The sequence below is a fragment of the Capra hircus genome, chromosome 4, assembly GCF_001704415.2.
Source record: "Capra hircus breed San Clemente chromosome 4, ASM170441v1, whole genome shotgun sequence".
Classification (NCBI taxonomy): domain Eukaryota; kingdom Metazoa; phylum Chordata; class Mammalia; order Artiodactyla; family Bovidae; genus Capra; species Capra hircus.
This window is the reverse complement of record NC_030811.1, coordinates 66,456,215-66,477,969: the sequence shown is the minus strand read 5'-3', so window position 1 is coordinate 66,477,969 and position 21,755 is coordinate 66,456,215. Positions and strand designations below refer to the sequence as shown.

General features: G+C 36.8%; 1 protein-coding gene across 2 annotated transcripts in view; it reads right to left on the bottom strand.

Moving 5' to 3' along the window:
- The window catches only part of FOXP2 (forkhead box P2), a 673,273-nt gene that overhangs the window by 15,230 nt on the left and 636,288 nt on the right, over window positions 1-21,755 (bottom strand). For both annotated transcript variants that reach the window (XM_018046611.1, NM_001285654.1), the window contains one exon: window positions 21,573-21,736. In XM_018046611.1, the coding sequence (XP_017902100.1) occupies window positions 21,573-21,736 (164 nt within the window). The remainder of the gene's footprint in view (window positions 1-21,572; window positions 21,737-21,755) is intronic.

Here is a 21,755-nt window from a genome sequence, read left to right as displayed (position 1 = left end):
AATAGAATCCGTCATTTCTAGGAGTAAGACAGATGATTCTATTGGAAACTGAGGATTTTTTTTTTTTAACTTATGAACAGAAAGAAAACAACCAGTGGAATAATTAGCTTTTTATTATCTCATTTGTGAGATCTTGAATAAAGGATAATAAATAGACTTATTTTAATATATCTTAAGGCAGGAGTCTAGGAAGTCTGGATTGGATAATCTCCACTGCTCTTCATAGTGTTTATTGGGTACATAATACATACCTGGCATTTAGGTTATTAGAGAACAGTACAAATTTCTGGCACAGAAGGGCACAGACAGCAGGTAGACACATTTACCTGTACAGTGACTTTAGTAGTTCTAACCCTTATAAAATATGTCCTATTCCTTAAGCAGATTTGGAAGTAACTTCATCTTTGATTTTAAAGCAAATTACCCATTTGGTAGATAATGAGCATTCATTTAAACTGAAATCGAGGAATTCATTGTGAACAGTTTAAAAACTGTTTTATCCACAAAACACAGGATTTCCAATTCAACTATTCCAAGTCTACTACCTGCAGTTTACTACAGAAAAGCAATGATTTAAATTACTTGCTATAAGAAGAAACAGCCAACCTCCTAATTTGACACAGTAGTCATGTATGGAGGAGAAGGCAATGGTACCCCACTCCAGTACTCTTGCCTGCAAAATCCCATGGATGGAGGAGCCTGGTAGGCTTCAGTCCATGGGGTCGCAAAGAGTGGGACATGACTGAGCGACTTCACTTTCACTTTTCACTTTCATGCATTGGAGAAGGAAATGGCAACCCACTCCAGTGTTCTTGCCTGGAGAATCCCAGGGACGGGGGAGCCTGGTGGGCTGCCGTCTATGGGGTGGCACAGAGTTGGACATGACTGAAGCGACTTAACAGCAGCAACAGCAGCAGTCATGTATGGATGTGGGAGTTGGATCACAAAGAAGGCTGAGTGCTTAAGAACTGATGCTTTGAACTGAGGTGTTGGAAAAGACTCTTGAGAGTCCCTTGGACTGCAAGGAGATCAAATCAGTCAATTCTAAAGGAAATCAATCCTGAATGTTTATCGGAGGGACTGATGTCGAGGCTGAAACTCCAATACTTTGGCCACATAATGCAAAGAGCCAACTCATTGGAAAAGACCCAGATGCTGGGAAAGATTGCATGTAGGAGAAGAAGGGGATGACAGAGGATGAGATGGTTGGATGGCATCACTGACTCCATGGACATGAGTTTGAGCAAGTTCTGGGAGATGGTGAAGGACAGGGAAGCCTGGTGTGCTGCAATCCATAGGGTCGCATTAGAGTCGGACACAACTGAGCAACTGAACAATTTGACATAATTTACACTTGGGAGAATCAGAAAGCTATTTGGAACCTCCTTAGATAATTGGAGGGAAAGTATTTAGTGATGAAGAGATATAAAGTCTGTTATTATTTCCTGACAGAGAAGTTGACCACCAATAAATGAAATGGAAGTCCTTCTAGAAGGATGAAGCCCACTTCCTGTTAGAAGTGAAACAATCAACTCAATAAACATTATTTGCAAGCTATGGATCCAGGGCTTCCCCGGTAGCTCAGACAGTAAAGAATCTGCCTGCAATGTGGGAGACTTGGGTTCAATCCCTGGGCTGGGAAGATCCCCTGGAGAAGGGAATGGCAATTCACTCCAGTATTCTTGCCTGGAGAGTTCTATGGACAGAGAAGCCTTGAGAGCTATAGTCCATGGGGTTGCAAAGAGTTGGACATGACTGAGCGACTAACACACACACAGATTTAGGGGCTGATATGGACAATGGTTCCTGTTCTCATAGAGTTTTTAGTCTAATAGAGAAAGTAAGACATACACATGAGTAACCTTGATACCAAGCAGAGTGTGATCTATACTATACATACAAAGTGTTATGAGGAGATAAATTCTGGCAATGCAATCAGTCAATGATCTATGATGGAGAAATGTGTTACTTCAGGTAGACTTTAAAATATTTTAACATGACCATTATGCAGAATTGAGGAAAAGTGCATTTTGAGTAGAAATGGGAAAAACAGAGAATTTTACTTGTGTTTCCCTGGTGGCTCAGATGGTAAAGAATCTGCCTGTAGTGCAGGAGACCCGGGTTAGATAGCCAGGTCGGGAAGATCCCCTGGAGAAAGGAATGGCTACCCATTCTAGTATTCTTGCCTAGGAAATCCCTTAGACAGAGGAGCCTGGCAGGCTACAGTCTATGGGGTCATAGAGTTGGACATGACTGAGGGACTAATACTGTCACTTAAACTGTAGATGTGTTGTGGGAACCCTAAGAGTGTGTATGTGGCCATGAGGAACAGAAAGTTAGTAATAAATAAATATGTTAGAAAGCAGAATAAGGTCAGATGGCAAAGAGCCCTTGAGTTGCATTTGTGGAGTTTAAAATTTATTCTTTGCCAGCTGAAGGGCCACTGATGTTTTTTGACCATGGCAGTGAAAAGACAAAAGAGTTTAGGAGGATTAATTTGCCAAGGGTATATTGAATGCAGGCCACTGGAGCTAAGGTGACTAGTTAGGAGCCTATTGTGTGTGTGTTTAAGTCACTTCAGTCATTTCAGACTCTTTGCAACCATATGGACTGTAGTTCACCAGTCTCCTCTGTCCGTGAGATTTTCCAGGCAAGATTACTGGATGGGTTGCCATGCCCTCCTTCAGGGGATCTTCCCAACCCAGGGATCAAACCAGTATCTTTTACGTCTCCTGCATTGGCTGGCGGGTTCTTTACCACTAGCGCCACCTGGGAAGCCCAGGAGCCTACTATAACTACAACAGTGTAATTAAGGTCATGATGGTCAGGACTAAGGTAGCAGGATTAGAAACTGTGGAGAGAGGTGAAGAATTTAGGCTATTAGTTATGGACTAAACAGTTTTGTATATATTGCTTTTAAATTTACATGTATGTGAAATAGTTCCCTTTTATACACTACCAAGAATATTGTTGCTGTCCGACTCTTGTGACCCCATGGGCTGTAGCCTGCCAGGCTCCTCCCTACATGGGACTTCCCAGGCAGGGATACTGGAGTAGGGTGTCATTTCCTCCTCCAGGGGATCTTCTTTCTCCACCCAGGGATCAAGGCCACGTTTCCTGTGTCTCCTCCTTGGCAGGCAAATTCTTTACCACAGAGCCACCCGGAAAGCCCTACCAAGAAGACAGACGAGCCTAAACCTCTGTCAAAAAATTATAAAAGTTAAAATAGATGATGACTATTCATAGCTCATAGTTAACTTTGACAAATCTTTATATTTGTTGTTTTCACTGCTCAAGAAAGAGGAAAAGTGCATCCTAGAATTCTTGGATATCAGAAAGGAGAAGATGGGAAGATACTAAAACAAATTTCTCTACAATCCTCATTATGCTTAACCACTAGCACTTGCCACACTCATAAAGTCTGCTGATACTTAATCTCTGGAAATTGTACTTATTTTAAATTTTTAGTCTATGTCATCTTAAAGAAAAATATACTTTAAAACTGGATATTGAAGGATAATAGGATAAAGTGTGGACACATTCTCAAGTTAAAAGTACAGTATTTTCAGAGGTAAGTAGCAAAGAAGAAAAGAGGTAAAAAGTAGGTAACATATACCTCAAGGATCATGCTAAGGACCTCCAAATAATTGGTGCATTTTTCAATGCCCCAACCCTATTATCATCTTGGAGATTCATGAACTCTAGGAAACATCTCCCAAATCCCTGTCCAGTCCCATCCTGCAGCTGTGTTCCTCTCTAGGCAGATTACCTATGATTAGACAAAAGAATGATCTATTCTCTGAATGAGATTCATGCTTTAAACCTTAGTCACCTTTGCTCAAATCCTCAAATCATTTGTATCTATCTTCTCTTTCCTCATCTCTGCTTAATGCTAGGTTGAAAGGCTTAAGACTGGTATTTCTGTAGGCAAAAAAATAGTCAAATATCAATAACTTCATAAAGCCCAACCTAAAAATCTATTTCATATGAAGCATAACCCAAGGCTATATCCTCCATGAAGACTTTTATGATTTTCCATGTGCATATGTACACTTAAGCCTGGATTTGCAATTTGGTTATTACTCTTTTTCTTCCTTTACCTGGACTCTCTCAATACCTACGCAAATATCCATCTCTCAATTAGAGTTCTAGCTCTCTGTAGATTACAGATCATCTGTCAGTTTCAACAGAATATGTTGCTCATAATAGGTGCTTATTGAACTTAAATGAATGAAACACATCTCTGTTTCTTTCAAGCCACTATTATAAGGAAATGCAATGTAGCAGTTGATTTTTATATGGCAGTTTAATTGCTCAGTGTTACAGCCCACTGCCATAATAGTACATACCAAAAAACGCAAAGAGAGGAATAGCTACATTAACAGACTTATTTGTTCTCTAAAGAAGTGTTGGTCCTCTAGTTGTGAAATTTATAAATACTCAAGGCACCAAGGAAGGGGAGAAGAAATGTTATTGTTGCCACCATCCCACAGCTGGGTCAAATTATAACGGAAGAATTTACCATTTTAGATTGTATTAACATACAATCTGTATGTTCTCTAGAAGGATGTAAATTGTCTTCATTTTTTATTTAAGCTTAAGTAAAAGATCTTATGAACTGTTCTTTTTTTCTTTGAAATAAAAAATCACTATGAATAAAGTTCTCTGAAACTATGTTTAAAACATGTTTAAGTCACTAGATATTAGACTATAGAATGACAGTGATATTTATTTCAGTTCAGTTCAGTTGCTCAGTCGTGTCCAACTCTTTGCAGCCCCATGAATTGCAGCACGCCAGGCCTCCCTGTCCATCACCAACTCCCAGAGTTCACTCAAACCCACATCCATCGAGTTGGTGATGCCATCTAGCCATCTAATCCTCTGTCGTACCCTTTTCCTCCTGCCCCCAATCCCTCCCAGCATCAGAGTCTTTTCCAATGAGTCAACTCTTCGCATGAGGTGGCCAAAGTACTGGAGTTTCAGCTTCAGCATCATTCCTTCCAAAGAACACCCAGGACTGATCTCCTTTAGAATGGACTGGTTGGATCACCTTGCAGTCCAAGGGACTCTCAAGAGTCTTCTCCAACACCACAGTTCAAAAGCATCAATTCTTCGGCGCTCAGCTTTCTTCAGAGTCCAACTCTCACATCCATACATGACTACTGGAAGAACCATAGCCTTGACTAGACGGACCTTTGTTGGTAAAGTAATGTCTCTGCTTTTGAATATGCTATCTAGGTGGTCATAACTTTTCTTCCCAGGGGTAAGCATCTTCTAATTTCATGGCTGCAGTCACCATCTGCAGTGATTTTAGAGCCCAGAAAAATAAAGTCTGACACTGTTTCCACTGTTTCCCCATCTATTTCCCATGAAGTGATGGGACCAGATGCCATGATCTTCGTTTTCTGAATGTTGAGCTTTAAGCCAACTTTTTCACTCTCCTCTTTCACTTTCATCAAGAGGCTTTTGAGTTCCTCTTCACTTTCTGCCATAAGGGTGATGGCATCTGCATATCTGAGGTGATTGATATTTCTCCCAGCAATCTTGATTCCAGCTTGTGCTTCTTCCAGCCCAGCATTTCTCATGATGTACTCTGCATATAAGTTAAATAAGCAGGGTGACGATATACAGCCTTGATGTACTCCTTTTCCTATTTGGAAGCAGTCTGTTGTTCCATGTCCAGTTCTAACTGTTGCTTCCTGACCTGCATATAGGTTTCTCAAGAGGCAGGTCAGGTGGTCTGGTATTCCCATCTCTTTCAGAATTTTCCACAGTTTATTGTGATATTTATTTAGATAGTGTCAAATGTAATGAGTTAAATACCTATACCGCGTTATCACTTATGAGAAATTCAGTGACAATTTAAATTTGACTGGGCCTTACAGTATCTATTAATACTATGAAACTAATGATGGAAATTTTAAGTCTTAAATGTTATAACAGATGTCAACAAATGCTGTGAAGAAAAACTTACAATTACTGGCTTATCTGTATAACATGCACAAATTTTAGGCAATGTTAAGTCAATTTTACCAAACACAAGTCAAGACTAAAGGTAAGACTAGGTAAAGTTGTTTTCATGTGCTTTATTCCTTTTACGAAATCCACTTAAGTCTTTCCTTCAGATAATCCTAGTTGTTTGAGAAAAATGTTAATACATTAAATAATGTATGCCTATTTAAAAAGGGGTAATAAATATCTTTTTACAAAGAGACACGATACATCTTTAAACAAATCCTATGAGCAATTCTTATTCTTTTTCCCTGCCCTAGCATACCTAAAAGACAGAACATGCTTCTATTACTAACTGCAGATCATTACTATAAAAAATGTTATTCCCTGGATAATGCTCAAACAGTATCCTCAGAAATAGAATTAAGGGCTTCATCCTTCAGTTTTACAATGGAACATAATTTTACTTGGCCCAATATGGCAACCTTTACCTAGTAAAACGAATTTTTACATAAAGTCCTCTGAGAAATATACTGAATGTTTGCAAACACTTGTAGCCCTAAATCACACAACTATGTTCTGTTCTATACCAATATGTTCAAGTTCTTGACTTTTAAATTTCTTGACAGTTGAAAGAAAGTGACAGTGAAGTTGCTCAGTCGTGTCCGACTTTGTGACCCTATGGACTGGAGCCCACCAGGCTCCTCTGTCCATGTGATTTTCCAGGCAAGAATACTAAGGTGGGCTGCCATTCCTTCTCCAGGGGATCTTCCCAACCCAGGGATCGAACTCGGTTCTCCCACACTGCGGGCAGAGTCATCACCGTCTGAGCTACCAGGGAATCCTTTCTTGATACTTACTTCTACTTAATTTACCTTTAACCTATATGTGATATATTGATTAACTCTAAAAGAAAATATTTACAATCATACAAATTCTCCTTTATTTCTTATATATTGTTATATCTTAATTATTGATTAATAGCACTTAAAAATATCAGAATAGACTGAGTATTGCTATAGGCTAACATGTCCACTGATATGCATAGGTTTTTGACCTACAAAATAGCATCAAAAATTTTGTAGTTAAAAGGAAATAGAGAAGATGAGATTTCCTTTTAACTATCTAGAATATCTATTCAGTACTTAGCACAAAGCTGTTTAATGAATAATGATAATCATTATAAGCATTTTAAAATCAAAGTATGATTAACATTTTATAATTTCATGTGTTTGAATAAATTTTTATTCAATATGTTCAAATTTGCTAATGGCAAAAGCTTCATGCTTACTACACAAATATCATTGTTTTGAAAATATAAAATGGATTCCAAACTATAAACACAGATCCCTTTATTAAAATGGAAGATTTAGTTTCATGAGGCTCAGTTTTTGGTTTTCTTTGTTATTTTTGAGTAGCTATCTTAGAAGATGGCTTTCCTGGTGTCTTATACGGTCTGCCTGCCTACAACACAGGATACGTAGGATCAATCCAAGGCTTCCCTGGTGGCTCAAATGGTGAAGAATGCACCTACAATGTGGGAGACCTGGGTTCAATCTCTGGGTTGGGAAGATCCCTTGGAGGAGGGCCTGGAAACCCACTCTATTATTCTTGCCTGGAGAATCCCCATGGCCAGAGGAACATGGCGGGCTACAGTCCATGGAGTTGCCAACAGTTCAACATGACTGAGCAACTAAGCACAGCACAGGATCAATTCCTGGGTCAGGAAGATTCCCTAGAGAAGGAAATGGCAATCCATCCCAGTGTTCTTGCCTGGGAAATCTCAAGAACAGAGGAGCCTGGTGGGCTACAGTTCACAGGGTTGCAAAAGAGCCAGACATGACTTAGCAACTAAAAACAACAACATCTTGGAAGATATAACCACTGCAAATAAAACTTTATTTATTTGTGTATTTTTGTCTATGCTGGGACTCTGTTGCTGAGAGTGCCTTTCTCTAGTTGCATAGAGTAGGGGCTACTCTCTAGTTGCTGTATGAGGGCTTCTCATTGTGGAGGCCTCATTGTTGTGGAGCACGGGCTCTAGGCTGTGCAGAATTAAGTAGTTGCTTCACCGTGGGCTCAGTGGTTGTCACTTCCCAGCTTGAGCATACAGGCTTAATAGTTGCCATGCACAGGCTTAGCTGCTACATGACATGTGTGATCTTCCCAGATCAGGGATCAAACCCATGTCTCCTGCATTGGCAGGCAGATTCCTTACCAATGAGTTACTAGAAGTGAAGCGAAGTGAAGTGGCTCAGTCATATCTGACTCTTTGCGACCCCATGGACTGTAACCTACCGAGCTCCTCCGTCCAGGGGATTTTCCAGGCAAGAGTACTGGAGTGTGTTGCCATTTCCTTCTCCAGGGGATCTTCCCAACTGAGGGATCGAACCCGGGTCTCCCGCAGTGTAGGCAGATGCTTTACCTTACCATCTGAGCCACAAAGGAAGCCTCCAAATAAAACACTTGTAGGAAGTCATTTTTTCCCCAAAAAATAAGTTTCACAGGGAAAATGGTAAAATAATTGATCTCATTTAGAAAGCATATGAAAAATGGAGATTGTGGAAATTCAATTTTACTTTCCTTCTAGTATATGTACAAGGAAATTATCTAAGTATATTTGGAATTTAATGGTAGATTTATAAAAATGGAAAGTTTAGTTATCTCCATTTGAATAAAATCAGGTTGAAATGAGAAACAATTCATGTTTCTTAAATGTTTGCAACTTTTAGAATAATGTTTTATTTAGAAATTATTTTAGTTTAACATATCACAGAAATAAGCTAATAAATGAAACTAAAGTTTTAAATGGAAAAGCTTTCTTTTTAAAGAAAATGTTTTGGAAGTACTTTTTAAAATGAGAATTGATCTTAGGCTAACATGAGTAATTAAATAAATAAAATTATTTATACAGTCATAAAGAAAATACTTGTTGTTCAGTTGTTAAGTTGTGTCTGACTCTTCATGACCTCATGGACTGCCAGCACGCCAGGCTCCCCTTTCCTTTACTATCTCCCAGAGTTTACTCAAATTCATGTCCTTTGAGTTGGTGATACTATCTAACCATCTCATTCTCTGCAGCTCCTTCTCCTTTCGCCTTCACTCTTTCCCACCATCAGGGTCTTTTCCAATGAGTCGTTTCTTTTGTACCAAGTGGCCAATGCATTGGAAATTCAGCTTTAGCATCAGTTCTTTCAGTGAATATTCGGGGTTGATTTCCTTTAGGATTGACTGGTTTGATCTCCCTGCAGTTCAGGGAGAGTCTTCTCCAGCACCACAATAAGAAAAAAACAGTTTTTCAGTGCTCAGCCTTCTTTATGGTCCAAGTCTCATTTCTATACATGATTAGCGGAAAAATAAAGCTTTGACTGTAGGGACTTTTGACAGCAAAGTGATGTCTCTGCTTTTTAATACACCGTCTAGGTTTGCCGTAGCTTTCCTTCCAAGGAGCAAGCATTTTATACTTTCATGCTGCAATCACTATCTGCAGTAATTTTGGAGCCCAAGAAAATAAAATTTATCATTGCTTCCACTTTTCCCCTTCTATACCCCATGAAGTGATGGAACCAGATGCCATGATATTAGTTTTCTGAATGTTGAGTTTCAAACCATTTTTTTCACTCTCCTTCCCCCTTATTAAGAGGTTCTTTAGTTCCTTATTGCTGTCTGCCATTAGAGTGGGATCATCTGCATATCTGAGGTTGTTGATATTTCTCCCAGCAGTCTTGATTCCAGCTTGTGATTTATCCAGCCCAGCATTTCACACAATGTACTCTGTATATAAGTCAAATAAGTAGGGTGACAATATACAGTCTTTTCATACTCCTTTCTCAGTTTTGAACCAGTCAGTTATTGTATGTCCAGTTCCAACTGTTGCTTCTTGACATATAGATTTCTCAGGGGACAGACAAGGTGGTCTGGTATTCCCATCTCTTCAAGAACTTTTCACAGTTTGTTGTGATCCACAGAGTCAAAGGCTTTCTCGTAGTCAATGAAGCAGAATTAGATTTACTCTGGAGTTCCCTTGATTTCTCTATGATTCAACAAATGTTGGAAATCTGATCTCTGGTTCCTCTGCCTTTTCTAAATCCAGTTTTTACATGTGGAAGTTCTTGGTTCACATAATTGCCAAAGCCTAGCTTGAAGGCTTTTCAGCATAACCTTAACTAGCATGTTAAATGAGTGCAATTGGATGGCAGTTTGAACATTCTTTGGCATTGCTCATCTTTGGGACTGGAATGAAAACTGACTTTTCCAGTCCTGTGGCCACTGCTGAGTTTTCCAAATTTGCTGACGTACTGAGTGCAGCACTTTAACGGCATCATCTTTTAAGATCTGAAATATCTCAGCTGGAATTCCATCACTTCAACTAGCTTTGTTCTCACTAATGTTTCCTAAGGCCCACTTGACTTCACAGTCTAGGGTTTCTGGCTCTAAGTGAGTGACCGCCATCGTGGTTATCTAGGTTTATGGTTTTATTCTTCTGATATAATAATCCTGATTTCTTCTACTAAAATCTAGACTTTTAAATTCTAAATTGAAGCACACATGAAAGAAAGATTTAACTCTCTTATGTACAGAAGTGAAGAAGATCGGATAATTAAAAATTACTAGAAATGATAAATTAGCTCTTATTTTATCAATCAAGAACTTATAAAACAGATCTCTACTACCATGACTCAACATTTTTCCAATTTTATTATTTTTCATGACTGTTTTCTCTTTTGTAAATTAAAACAACATTAAACATTTTTATATTGAAATAACTGACTTTCCTTTTATTTGGATGTTTGCACATAGTTGCCATTAGAACAGTACCCAAACCACCTCATCCTGGTTCAACAGATAAAAATTCTCATTATTTCTGGATGAAAATGAAAATATTCCTCCTCTCAGAAATGTATTACCATTAAAAGAGGATAGGAAAATTGGAGTTAACAAATGATTTCCTGTTCCATATATATCTTGTTTAGTTTGCTTTATTCAGAATATAATTAGAAAATGCCCTACCACATTTCTCATGTCTTTTCACTATGGCTAAGGATAAACAGCTAAGAAATTTTAATTTTTCATCTTGAAGTCAGAATACAATGTTAATACTAATATATTTAATAAATCTTATAACTCCCATATTCTATATAGCCATTTAGTGCTTGATTGCAAAGGAATATTATTTTCTTATAAATGTAATAATATTTTCTCTCATAAGCTATATTGCCATACTTAGGGTGCAGTTTATAATTCTATTCTACATCACAAAAGATTTGACCCAGTAGAGTTCCAAAGTTCCATTTTAAGTCAATAGAAGTTCTAAGAAATATAATAAAAAGGCAGATTAAGGTTAATGAAACCTAATTTTATAAATCAAAGGTGTGTGTGTATATACACATATAGATATATATATATGAAATTTCCCTAAGATTTCTTGCCCTTACCTTCAACATTTTACTGTAATTTGTTAAAATTTATGCAACACTGTTTAAAGAAACTGGATTTTATATGATTTGGAGGCTCACTCCCAAATGAGTTCAGATAGTTTTTCTGTAGTGATGATTAAAAAACACAACTAAATTCTTTAAGATTTACCATGTTATGTGATTTATAAGAGTAATAGATGTGATCAGAACAGCTGTAATAAAATGAAAATACGAATGTAGTTACTTTGATCATTGAGGAGAACAAATATATCACGTCTAATCTCAGAATCAAAATAGTTGCCCATTGAGATAAATTGGTATCTTTCCATTTTGTGTCTCATAAGTGGTAGCTTTCAATAAGCATTCAAGTAAAGTAATTAGCCTCCAATTAAAATAAATAAATTTATATTAAAAAAAAGCATTCAAGTATAGGTCTAAAGGACCTTTATATTTCTAATGTGCTAGCCAGAGAAATTTAATAAAACAATTTAAATTATATCTTGACATTTGACCATTAAGTCAGCTTTGATGCTGCTTCATAAGTCCTTTGAACATTTATCTAAAAACTGTTTTTGCCTTGTTCCTTGGACCAAGTTTCAGTCAGAAATGTCAGGATGAGTATATGGTACACAAAGTATATGCTCCCATTTCTATCTAATTCCTCTTTGATAAAGTGGGTTCTGTTTCCTTGAAGATCAGGACTTCAAAGTCCTACAGTTGTGCACTACAGCTCTGGCCAGTCCTCCCTGACATATAGCTCATGCATTTTTCCTGGACTGTTGGTTCCTCTGTCAAGCTACCCTGACGGGATGCTGCCCATCCACTGCTCGCTCCTGGCAAAGCTGTTTCTCGGATATCTTGACAGATATCTTCACTAGGATTACATATGGTTTGTGTCATTAGGTCTATCTAATCTCTGAGACTGGTTGCTTTGCTGGAGCTATTCTTTTGCTAAAATTAAACTGTAGGACTGACTCAATGTTTAGTTTCCTCCAAACTGTGCTTAGCTATGTTCTGTTAGTTCTTAGCATGAGAATGGAATAGGGAGTTAAAACAATATTTATCTTTTATTATAAATCTAGTAAATTATGTCTTTCTCTGACCTGCTAATTAATAAAAGGGACCTGAGATTTAATGTTTAAAATGCAGATTTATCATGAGTAAGATAACATTATGTGACCAAGGATTACTTCTGCTCCTGCCTTTTACATGCTCTGCTGATGTTACACCATTTTGAGTCCTCAAACATTAAGATTATGGTAAGCACACTGAAGAATGTTAGCTTCTACTAGTTATGTGAAATCATCTAGTCATCAGTTGCTTATATAAATTGTTTAATTCTATCCTACTCATAGAAACTGCTTATGGGATTTAGGAACCCTGAGGTAGAGGTTTATACTATGTTTTATTGGTGTCAAAGTTTTTAAATACAATGTTGTACTTCCTGAAAGGTAAATTTAAAATTCTCCCAAAGTAGTTAAAATGCATATAACTTTAACATATATTAAAACAATTTCTTATGTAAATTATCTTCACAATAAGTAATATTTGAAATGATAGTCAATTTTACATAAGAAATTCTTTAGTCGTAAAATACCGATAGTCACCCAAAGACATCCACTTCCCGAAGTTAAAATACCATATGGGTATATGAAACCCTTCATTCTTCCCTGGTGCTAGAAGGGAAAAGTTTAATACTGAATAATAATTGTCATTTTTAAACAATTCAGTCAATTACTTTTTGACCCTTAGCAAAATGAAATTTCTAAGGCTCAGTGTTAGTGCAAACGAAGATGTACTTTCTAACAAAGTGTCTTCTTTAGATATAAAGCAGAAGCAGTAAGCTGCAATACTGTCAGCTAAAAATTTTTTGACACTCTTTGCCTAAATTGTAGGGATTCATACCACAAATGTCAGATACCATCTGTATAGTTCTATAAAAATCCCTTAAAACCCTATAGGAACCCACAAATTTCCACAATTGGCACGGTGGGGATACAGCACTTTTTAGCTGAAGGCACTGTATCTATGGGAGGATCTTTTTATTAGGAGGAACTAGAATGAGTTGTAAGTGCCACATATGGGGACTAGAATAATGTAAAAAAGAACAGCAGTTACTGAGCCATACTTGTAACACTTAAAAAAAAAGGGAGAGATGATAAAGAGCTGGCATAGTCATAAGTTCTGTACAATCACTTTGGAAAGAGATCTCAAAGCTAACTAGCAAATTTAATAAAAAAAAAAAAAAGTTTAGAGATTAAATAAAAAACAGAATTAAAACAGAATGAAAATTATAAGGCCCAGAAATGTTAGGAAGAAAATTAAAGATGACTGAAAAAGTATGAATTAAAACATTTGTGAAAACAAATGTAAAGGGAAAAATGCTTTTATGTTTAGAGGTTCTTAATGCATCTTAATAATTCAAAATATCAGCAAAACTAGTACAGACTTAACAGGTATGAAAACAATGAGTATTTCACTTGTTCAAGTCACTTTCAATTGCTTTCCTCTGATATACAGAGCCACTCCAATTTCAAACACTTTTGTCCACAGAGAGATCTAAGATCTGTAGGGATTTTATACAAAATATCACCAACCAAAGGTGTAGGGTCTGCAAATTCTACATGTGCCTACAAATAGTAATTTAAATTTTAAGGCAGCAACAGATAATAGAAGGAAGAAAGGTAATATTATATACTTGAACTTTTTCATTATGTTTCAAGACAATTCACAGCTTGTATTAGATTTTCAACACTGTTCTACATAATTGGCATCTAGCAGTGTCCCTTTTAGCTGTCTTTGGTTGCAAAGTATTATTGCTAGGAGAGGCTGGAGTCTATCACTGGAGTTATACAATGAACTGAGGTTCTCAAGAAGCAGCTGCTAAGTTGCTTCAGTCGTGTCCAACTCTGTGCGACCCCATAGACGGCAGCCCACCAGGCTCCCCCGTCCCTGGGATTCTCCAGGCAAGAACACTGGAGTGGGTTGCCATTTCCTTCTCCAATGCATGAAAGTGACAAGTGAAAGTGAAGTTGCTCAGTCGTGTCCGACTCTTTGCGACCCCATGGACTGCAGCCTACCAGGCTCCTCCGTCCATGGGATTTTCCAGGCAAGAGTACTGGAGTGGGGTGCCATCGCCTTCTCCGCTCAAGAAGCAGAGGATGTTATAAAGATGACTAACTGGGACATGTAATGCATAGAAAGTTCTGGGGTATGTAGAATCTGCATTCAACACGTTAATAAAATGACTGATGTGGTCTCCACTGAAGTCCTGGAATAATATTAAAATACTTTTGTGTGAATGCCATGGCCTTTGATTCCCTTACCCTGAGTGAGGTTCTGACTTTGAAGAACACAATAAAATTATTTTCTAGTCTTATAAGAGCCATGTTAACATTCTATACAGAAATCTATACTGAAGATCATTAACTTGCAACCTCAAATATTTGCTTTAATAAGAGGGAGACAATAATAATCACCTGCAACTAATATAGAATATTAACAGATAGAACTTTGAAATGGCATGGAGGCTAAGAGGATTCAGGAATGACACATAAGAAATGATCTGAAAACTCAACAGTGGGAGACTCTAATAATCAGAAAGGGGAACTGCATGACAATGGAAAGCTTTATGCATAGAGCCCTCCACACAGAACCAGCTCAGAAAGTACCTTCGTTTTGATCTCTAGAAACAAAATTTGAAAACATAAAAATGGGAACTTCATTTAACATTTTTACAAGAGAAAGAAAAGGCAAATCTGAGCCAACTTATTGAGAGTGAGGAGAAACAATTGCTTAATAGAAGAGAAACAACTGACTTGAACTAAGTATGGAGGGTGCATCATTAAATTTCTCTTGGCTTCAGGTTTGGAAGGACACAGGAAATGGATTGATTCTATCAGTGTGAGTTCACCTTCCAGGTCTACTCCAAATGTTTTCTTCTCTTTTCATTCATTTAAGTCTAACACAAGGGAGAAGAAAGTAAGTTCAAATTATTTCTGCCTGAACACAGCATCAATCTTAACTCTTCATGTAGTTTTTATGAGAGGCAAACACTGATATTAAATAGGAAAAAGTGAAAGTGTTATTCCCTCAGTTGTGTCTGACTTTGTGACCCTATGGACTGTAGCCCACCAGGTTCCACTATCCATGGATTTCTCCAGGCAATAATACTGGAATGGGTAGCTATTCCTTTCTCCAGGGGATCATCCCAACTCAGGGATCAAACGTGGGTCTCCTGCATTGCAGGCAGATTCTCTACTATCTGAGCCACCAGCGAAGCCAATGCTCTATAAAACTCCGGAAAGTCAGGTAATCAGGGAATTTCGGCACTGAAGTGCAAAAGGGAAGACATCATAAATTGTAAAGATACTCATATTCTTATTGGAAGTGTCTTTTACATTTGCTTAGACCATGGCTCTAGAACTCTTACATTAGCAGTAGAAAATAAATTTTAGAACTCTACTTGATCGAAAAGAGTGAAAAAAACAAGTTTCAAAAAATTATTAGGTAAAATCTATAATATTCCACCTGGCTTTAACCTGTCCTACTTTCTGCTAAAGTTCTCTTGAACATTCATCTGATTAATACTGTATTAATCTCAATAATTTTTGTTTTCTTTTTCATTTCACCCTCCACAAGATAAAATTTAACAAGGGCTAGGAGGATAATTACAAATGCAGTGAAGACCTGCCCTTTTCTATTCCCCTAACTTTGGACAGTTTAAAAATACATATTAACTACATAAATAACATTTTAAAAAAATCATAAATGTACTGTCAACATTTCAAAGAAAACTCTTAACTAATATTCTATTTAATTATCTCATCTTCTGAAATTTCTTCTCTATTTTTCTTCAGAGTTTTGAGAGAATCCTGGATTATACTTTTGGACGGATTACTTCTTGAAATCAAACCATTTCTAATTAACTGTCACCTCCCACTTGATTCTTTACAATCAGTATCACATGGTTATTGAGTGCTTACTTTGTATGGTATAATGTCTTAGGGGTTTCATATTCTATAATATATCGAAAACATAGTCTCTGTCCTTAAGGGATCTTCCATTAAGTGAGAGATAACTGCAAAATGAGCATGTATGTGTGCAAGAACACATGAGCATGTGCACAATCACACACACACACACACACACACAGACACTATGCTAGTTACAAATGCTGGTACACAGAACAAGTTCTTCAGAAATGTGGAGATGAGTGTAGGTCCTGACTGCAAAATTACTTGGGAAAGCCTCCTGGAAAACTAGGAGAGACCCTTAAGGAAAGGTAGAATTTAGAAAAGAGAAGACAATGAAAAGCAGAGAAAGTAGAGAAGAAAGGCAAAGAGTTAAGGCAAAATAAATGCACTTGTTTGGCAAAAGCCTTCATTTAGGATAGTCTAAGGGTAAAAGCCACAGAGCCAGGAGGTGTTAAACATGGAACATCAAAATGAAGACTATGGATGATCATTTGGCCCCTTTTTCTCTCAAAGTAATTTATGATAAGCACTAAACCATAGCTACTCTGCTCTTGTAAAGCTTCAAAACATCTTTTCTATCAACCTCGAGAATATCTCTCCGTTTTACTATTCTGGAGTTGAATAAAGACTAAGTGAAAAAACAGTTTGTTTCAGTGTTTCCTAAATCTAAGGACATTTACATTCTTGGATTCAGTAAGTAAGATACTGATTATTTTCTTAATAAAAATGTTTTAATGATCAATAGTTTAGGTATGTTAGGTATTATTTCATACTATAGGTAGATACCGATGAGCTAAAGCATCCTTTGACAGCACACTATTGAATGTTATAATTTCTGTATCAAAATATGTAACGACATTCTCAAATAGTACCTAGGAAGATAAACATTTACAAATATACACATCCTAGATTTGATAAGGTAAATGTAAACAGATGCCATGATTCCTTCCAAGCAAAAACCCCACAAGACTAATTAAGAGAAGCAACTGGCTCTCTGTAATATGAACATGCAAAATTAAAGCACAATAAACTGGTATTTACATAAACATCAAACCATTCTTTTATAAATTGTCCATGATCTTCTCACATATGTCCTGGGTGGTTCAATGAATGACTTTTTCTTCAAATGGAGAATATATTCAGAGGCTAAATTCCAACACTTTAAAATGACACACACACAACTGTCTTTATCTGTTTGACCACTGCCTCTAGAATGTGAGAAATGATTTTGTGATAAACAGTCTTATTTTTAAACAAGCATTTCTACACAAATCTTTAGAGTTGAAGCAGGACAAAACAAACAAAAACACTTACAGGTGCTGTTAGATTTACATTAACCAAACGGTCTCTATCCAATTCCTCAGTTCTCTCATGCTGCAGCTATCTGTTTAATTTTACCTTAAATTTTTCTAAGGCCCTCTCCCCTCTTTTATTCATTTTGGTAAGCTGAGCTCATCACCATTTTCCCTCTTGAGCCTGTTCTCTCATGCCCTCTCTTGGTGGGCTTTTAAAGTTGCTGTGAAAGTGAAAGGCGCTAAGTTGTGTCTGACTCTTTGTGACCCCTTGGACTGTACCATGGATTTCTCCAAGCCAGAATATTGGAGTGGGTAGCTGTTCCCTTCTCCAGTGGATCTTCCCAACTCAGGGATAGAACTGGGGTTCCCTGAATGGCAGGCAGATTCTTTACCAGCTGAGCTACCAGGGAAGCCATTAAAGTTGCTATGATTTTTCTGAATTTTCCTCTTTGTCCCCAGCATTCAATCAGTTGTCTCGTCACGGATTCCTTGCCCTCCACAGGCTGTCTTGCATTTAAGTCACATACTGAATCCTTCAAGGGCTCATCTTCTGCTTCGAATCTCTCCCAACTTCAGAATGTCCTGCCTCACGTTAGTTTTATTCAGGCATGGTTCACTCAGTACACTTTCAGATTACTCATTCTAAAGCACATCTCTGATTATGTGAAACTCAAGTCCATAACATTAACAGGCTCCATACTGACTAAAACAAGCATCATAGCTTCATCTTCAAAGCACTCAACGATCTCGTCTCCTTTCATATATTCCAAATTCTATTTCCCTTTTTATATTCCAAATTCCGGTCAATGGCGTATTCACTGTTCTCCAGACAGATATCGTGTGCTCTTGCTCTGGGCTGATATTCTTTTATTTGAATTGTTCATTGCCTCCAACCTCAGATTACATCTTAGCTCAAACATGTCTTCTCTCACTGACTCTGAGGAAGGTGCTCCCTACCATAAACTCCTGTCTTACATTCTTTCACTTTTATGGGATCTGCTTACTTCATGAATTATAAGAGGAGGTGGAAGCAAAAGAAAAGGGACTATCAAGGAAAGTAACCACACAGTTATGGAAGGCCTACAAAAAATGTATTAAAATGCAAAATATTTTTATATTGTTTATGATCTCCTTTATAGCAATAATGAAGTATTACAAGAAATAATATAAATCAGTAACTCTAAACACAGCACTATGAGGGACACAAGGAACAATTTATTATGTTCCAGGCACTCATTTCATTTTCAAGAATCCAGTGAGGTTCATATTATTACGACTTACCTCACTTTCAGCTGAGAAAGCTGAGGAAAGAAATAAATCTTAGCTGTGAAGTGCTAACTCTGGCATTGGAACCCCCACAATCTATCACCAGAGCTCAAATACTAGGCCTCTCTGCCTCTTGCTAACAATTGCATCAGCATAATTTACCCCTCGCCTTCCCCTCACCAATAACAAGGACCATACCATGAATTCATTTCAGGACATATGATTGTGCTATTGAATGTAAAAAACAAACAAAAAACCTTTCACTTCTGTCTGATTTTAAAAGAACTCTGAAGTGCATTCAATTACATGCAGCCAAATTTTGATGAGCGAATTAGATAAAACTTTTTCTTTGTCTTATGATGTACATTAAATGCCTTAACATTCTTTATTTCCAAGCATCTTAAAACTCTATAAAGATGAAGATATAGAATACTGAAGTGACATTCCATCAATAATATTTGATATCGAATATACAAAATGTTTAATGGCAGCAGCAGAAACAGATTCAAAGAGAGAATGCTGACCAATATTCTGCAAGATAATTAAATATATGATTATAATTTATACAACTTAGGAAAAGACAAAATTTAGTCTTCCTTCAATTTTTGTCTTTTCTGAATCTATTTCCAGTAAGCCAAGGGACGCTTTCCTTTTATTCTATATGGAAAAGACACATAAATATTTCTCACATGCATTAATTCATATAAGCATAAAATGTACAATAAATGTGGCAGGGCATTGGACATTAAATACTCAATTTTTATATACTGTTTTATACATACTATTTTTCTGATATATTTTATAATTAAAGTGCAATTTAATAAAATGAAAAGTGAAAAATAGCAATTGACAAACAAAAACTACTACTAATCTATCAATGTTGTGATTTAGCCCAATTATTATTTCAGGTTCTAAAATACAGCGTTTAATTAACTATTTTATTGAGTCAGTCAATTTTTTAATGTTAATATTCTTATCACTGGACAGAAGTTTTAAAGACCACCTCCCTACATACTCTCTACATATAATTCACAACAACCCCTATAGATCACATAGGAGCTCAAGGAGCTGCATCAATAGCTTAAACACTTTCGTTACAAATACATTTCATTTGTTTGAAATAGGTATTTTTTAGAGAAGGAAAACATGATCTAACTCTTGTTTGCTCTTTAAAGTTTTATTGTTTTAGCATTTTCTACAGAGAGTGAGCATTAGCATACTCAGGAGAATGGCTGAAAGTAAAGGTCTCAAGCTACCCACTACATGGCTGAGAGGATAAAGCGGGGATATAAAAACTTTTGTCAGACTGCACACTTTCCTCTTGTTAGAGTACTGCTACTCTCAAGAGCATATATTCATGTTCTTTCTACTTCGAGTTTTATTACTTCTTTTGTATTATTTAATACATCTAAAGACACTTCCAAAAGACAAATTTTTCCATTTTGAAAAAGTAATGGTTTGGAACCTGATAAAATACATTAATGTTCACTGTGTGTTTTTCACAAAGGTGATAGAGTAAAAGTGCTATAAAGCAATTAGGCATACAATCTTAAAGACATTAATATGTCAAATAAAATGAGATGTCTAAAAAGTCAACAAAAATAATATCCTGTGAAAGGTCAAATGGAAATAGGCCCCAAGAAAGACCGTATTTCTCTTTCAGGCCTCTGACTAGATATTTAGTGAAAAAATACAGGAAGAAAATATAAGAATGAGAGAAAGTACTATTCTTCCCTCAATAACTTGAAAATAGAAGTACATGATGTTTAACTCTCAGAAGTATGGACATTAAGTTACAATACATCCTAACTAAATGAATTGTTTAAGATTCAGTTTCTAATTTTTCCTCCTGAACTCTAAGTTTTAACAGGGTCCATACTTTTTAGTAAACAAGAAACTGGTATGTTTGGCTTATTGAATAAGGCCAGGCATTTTTTCAAGTGTCATACACATTTCTGAAATCCACAATACATCAATTTTTAATACTTCTACTCTCTCAGCTCCATTAAAAAGATGGTAGGGGAAAGATTTTAGAGTAATTAATGATATAGTTAGCTGCTAAATATTAATAGGAATCGTAGTCTTGCATAAAATATAACATATAAACCTTGCCAATACAGACGCACCAGTAATTAAAGTTGAATATGTAATTACACTGATTTATAAGACAGGCAAAAAGTTACACTTTACTAGCTTCTATGTAAACTGTGGCTAACAGTTAAACTTTGCATTTTACGGTTTATAAAAATGGGCAATATCTTGACTACAGTTCATAAATGGTTTAGAGACCTGTAATAGTAGTAAAAATTATGACAACTTATTCCATCATGAATATTCTTATTGCACCATACAAACCAAACTGTGATAATGATCCATAAGATAAAGACTTATCTTAGACACTTCTATACACCCAAGAGAATGTTAGTAGCACTAAGAATTTGTAGAGGACTGCTAGTACAATCATTACAGGACATTGGAGAGACTCTAAAAGCTGTCTTAAAAGCAATTCTGACACACTTTTTAATATCATGAACCTGGTGAAGTTTAACTCCATTTAAATTTGTATTTTTTACTTACACACCATTCAAAACTTCAGAAGACCACTAAATTTTAGAAGCATGGGTGTATAGGTTCTTCCCCTTATGGAGTCTGTTAGCCCCACTTACATGTGCGGCTGAGGCGAGCAGCCTGGGCTGCTGTTCCCATTGCTGTCGATATGATCCAGGGAACCATTGAGGTCTTCGTGGACAGCCTGCAGCAGGCCGCTGGAGGCGTTATTGATCAGCCCGGGGTTACTTAGCAAAGGTAAACTGCTCTCTGCCAAGGCAGCCTAGTGAAATGAAGAGGGT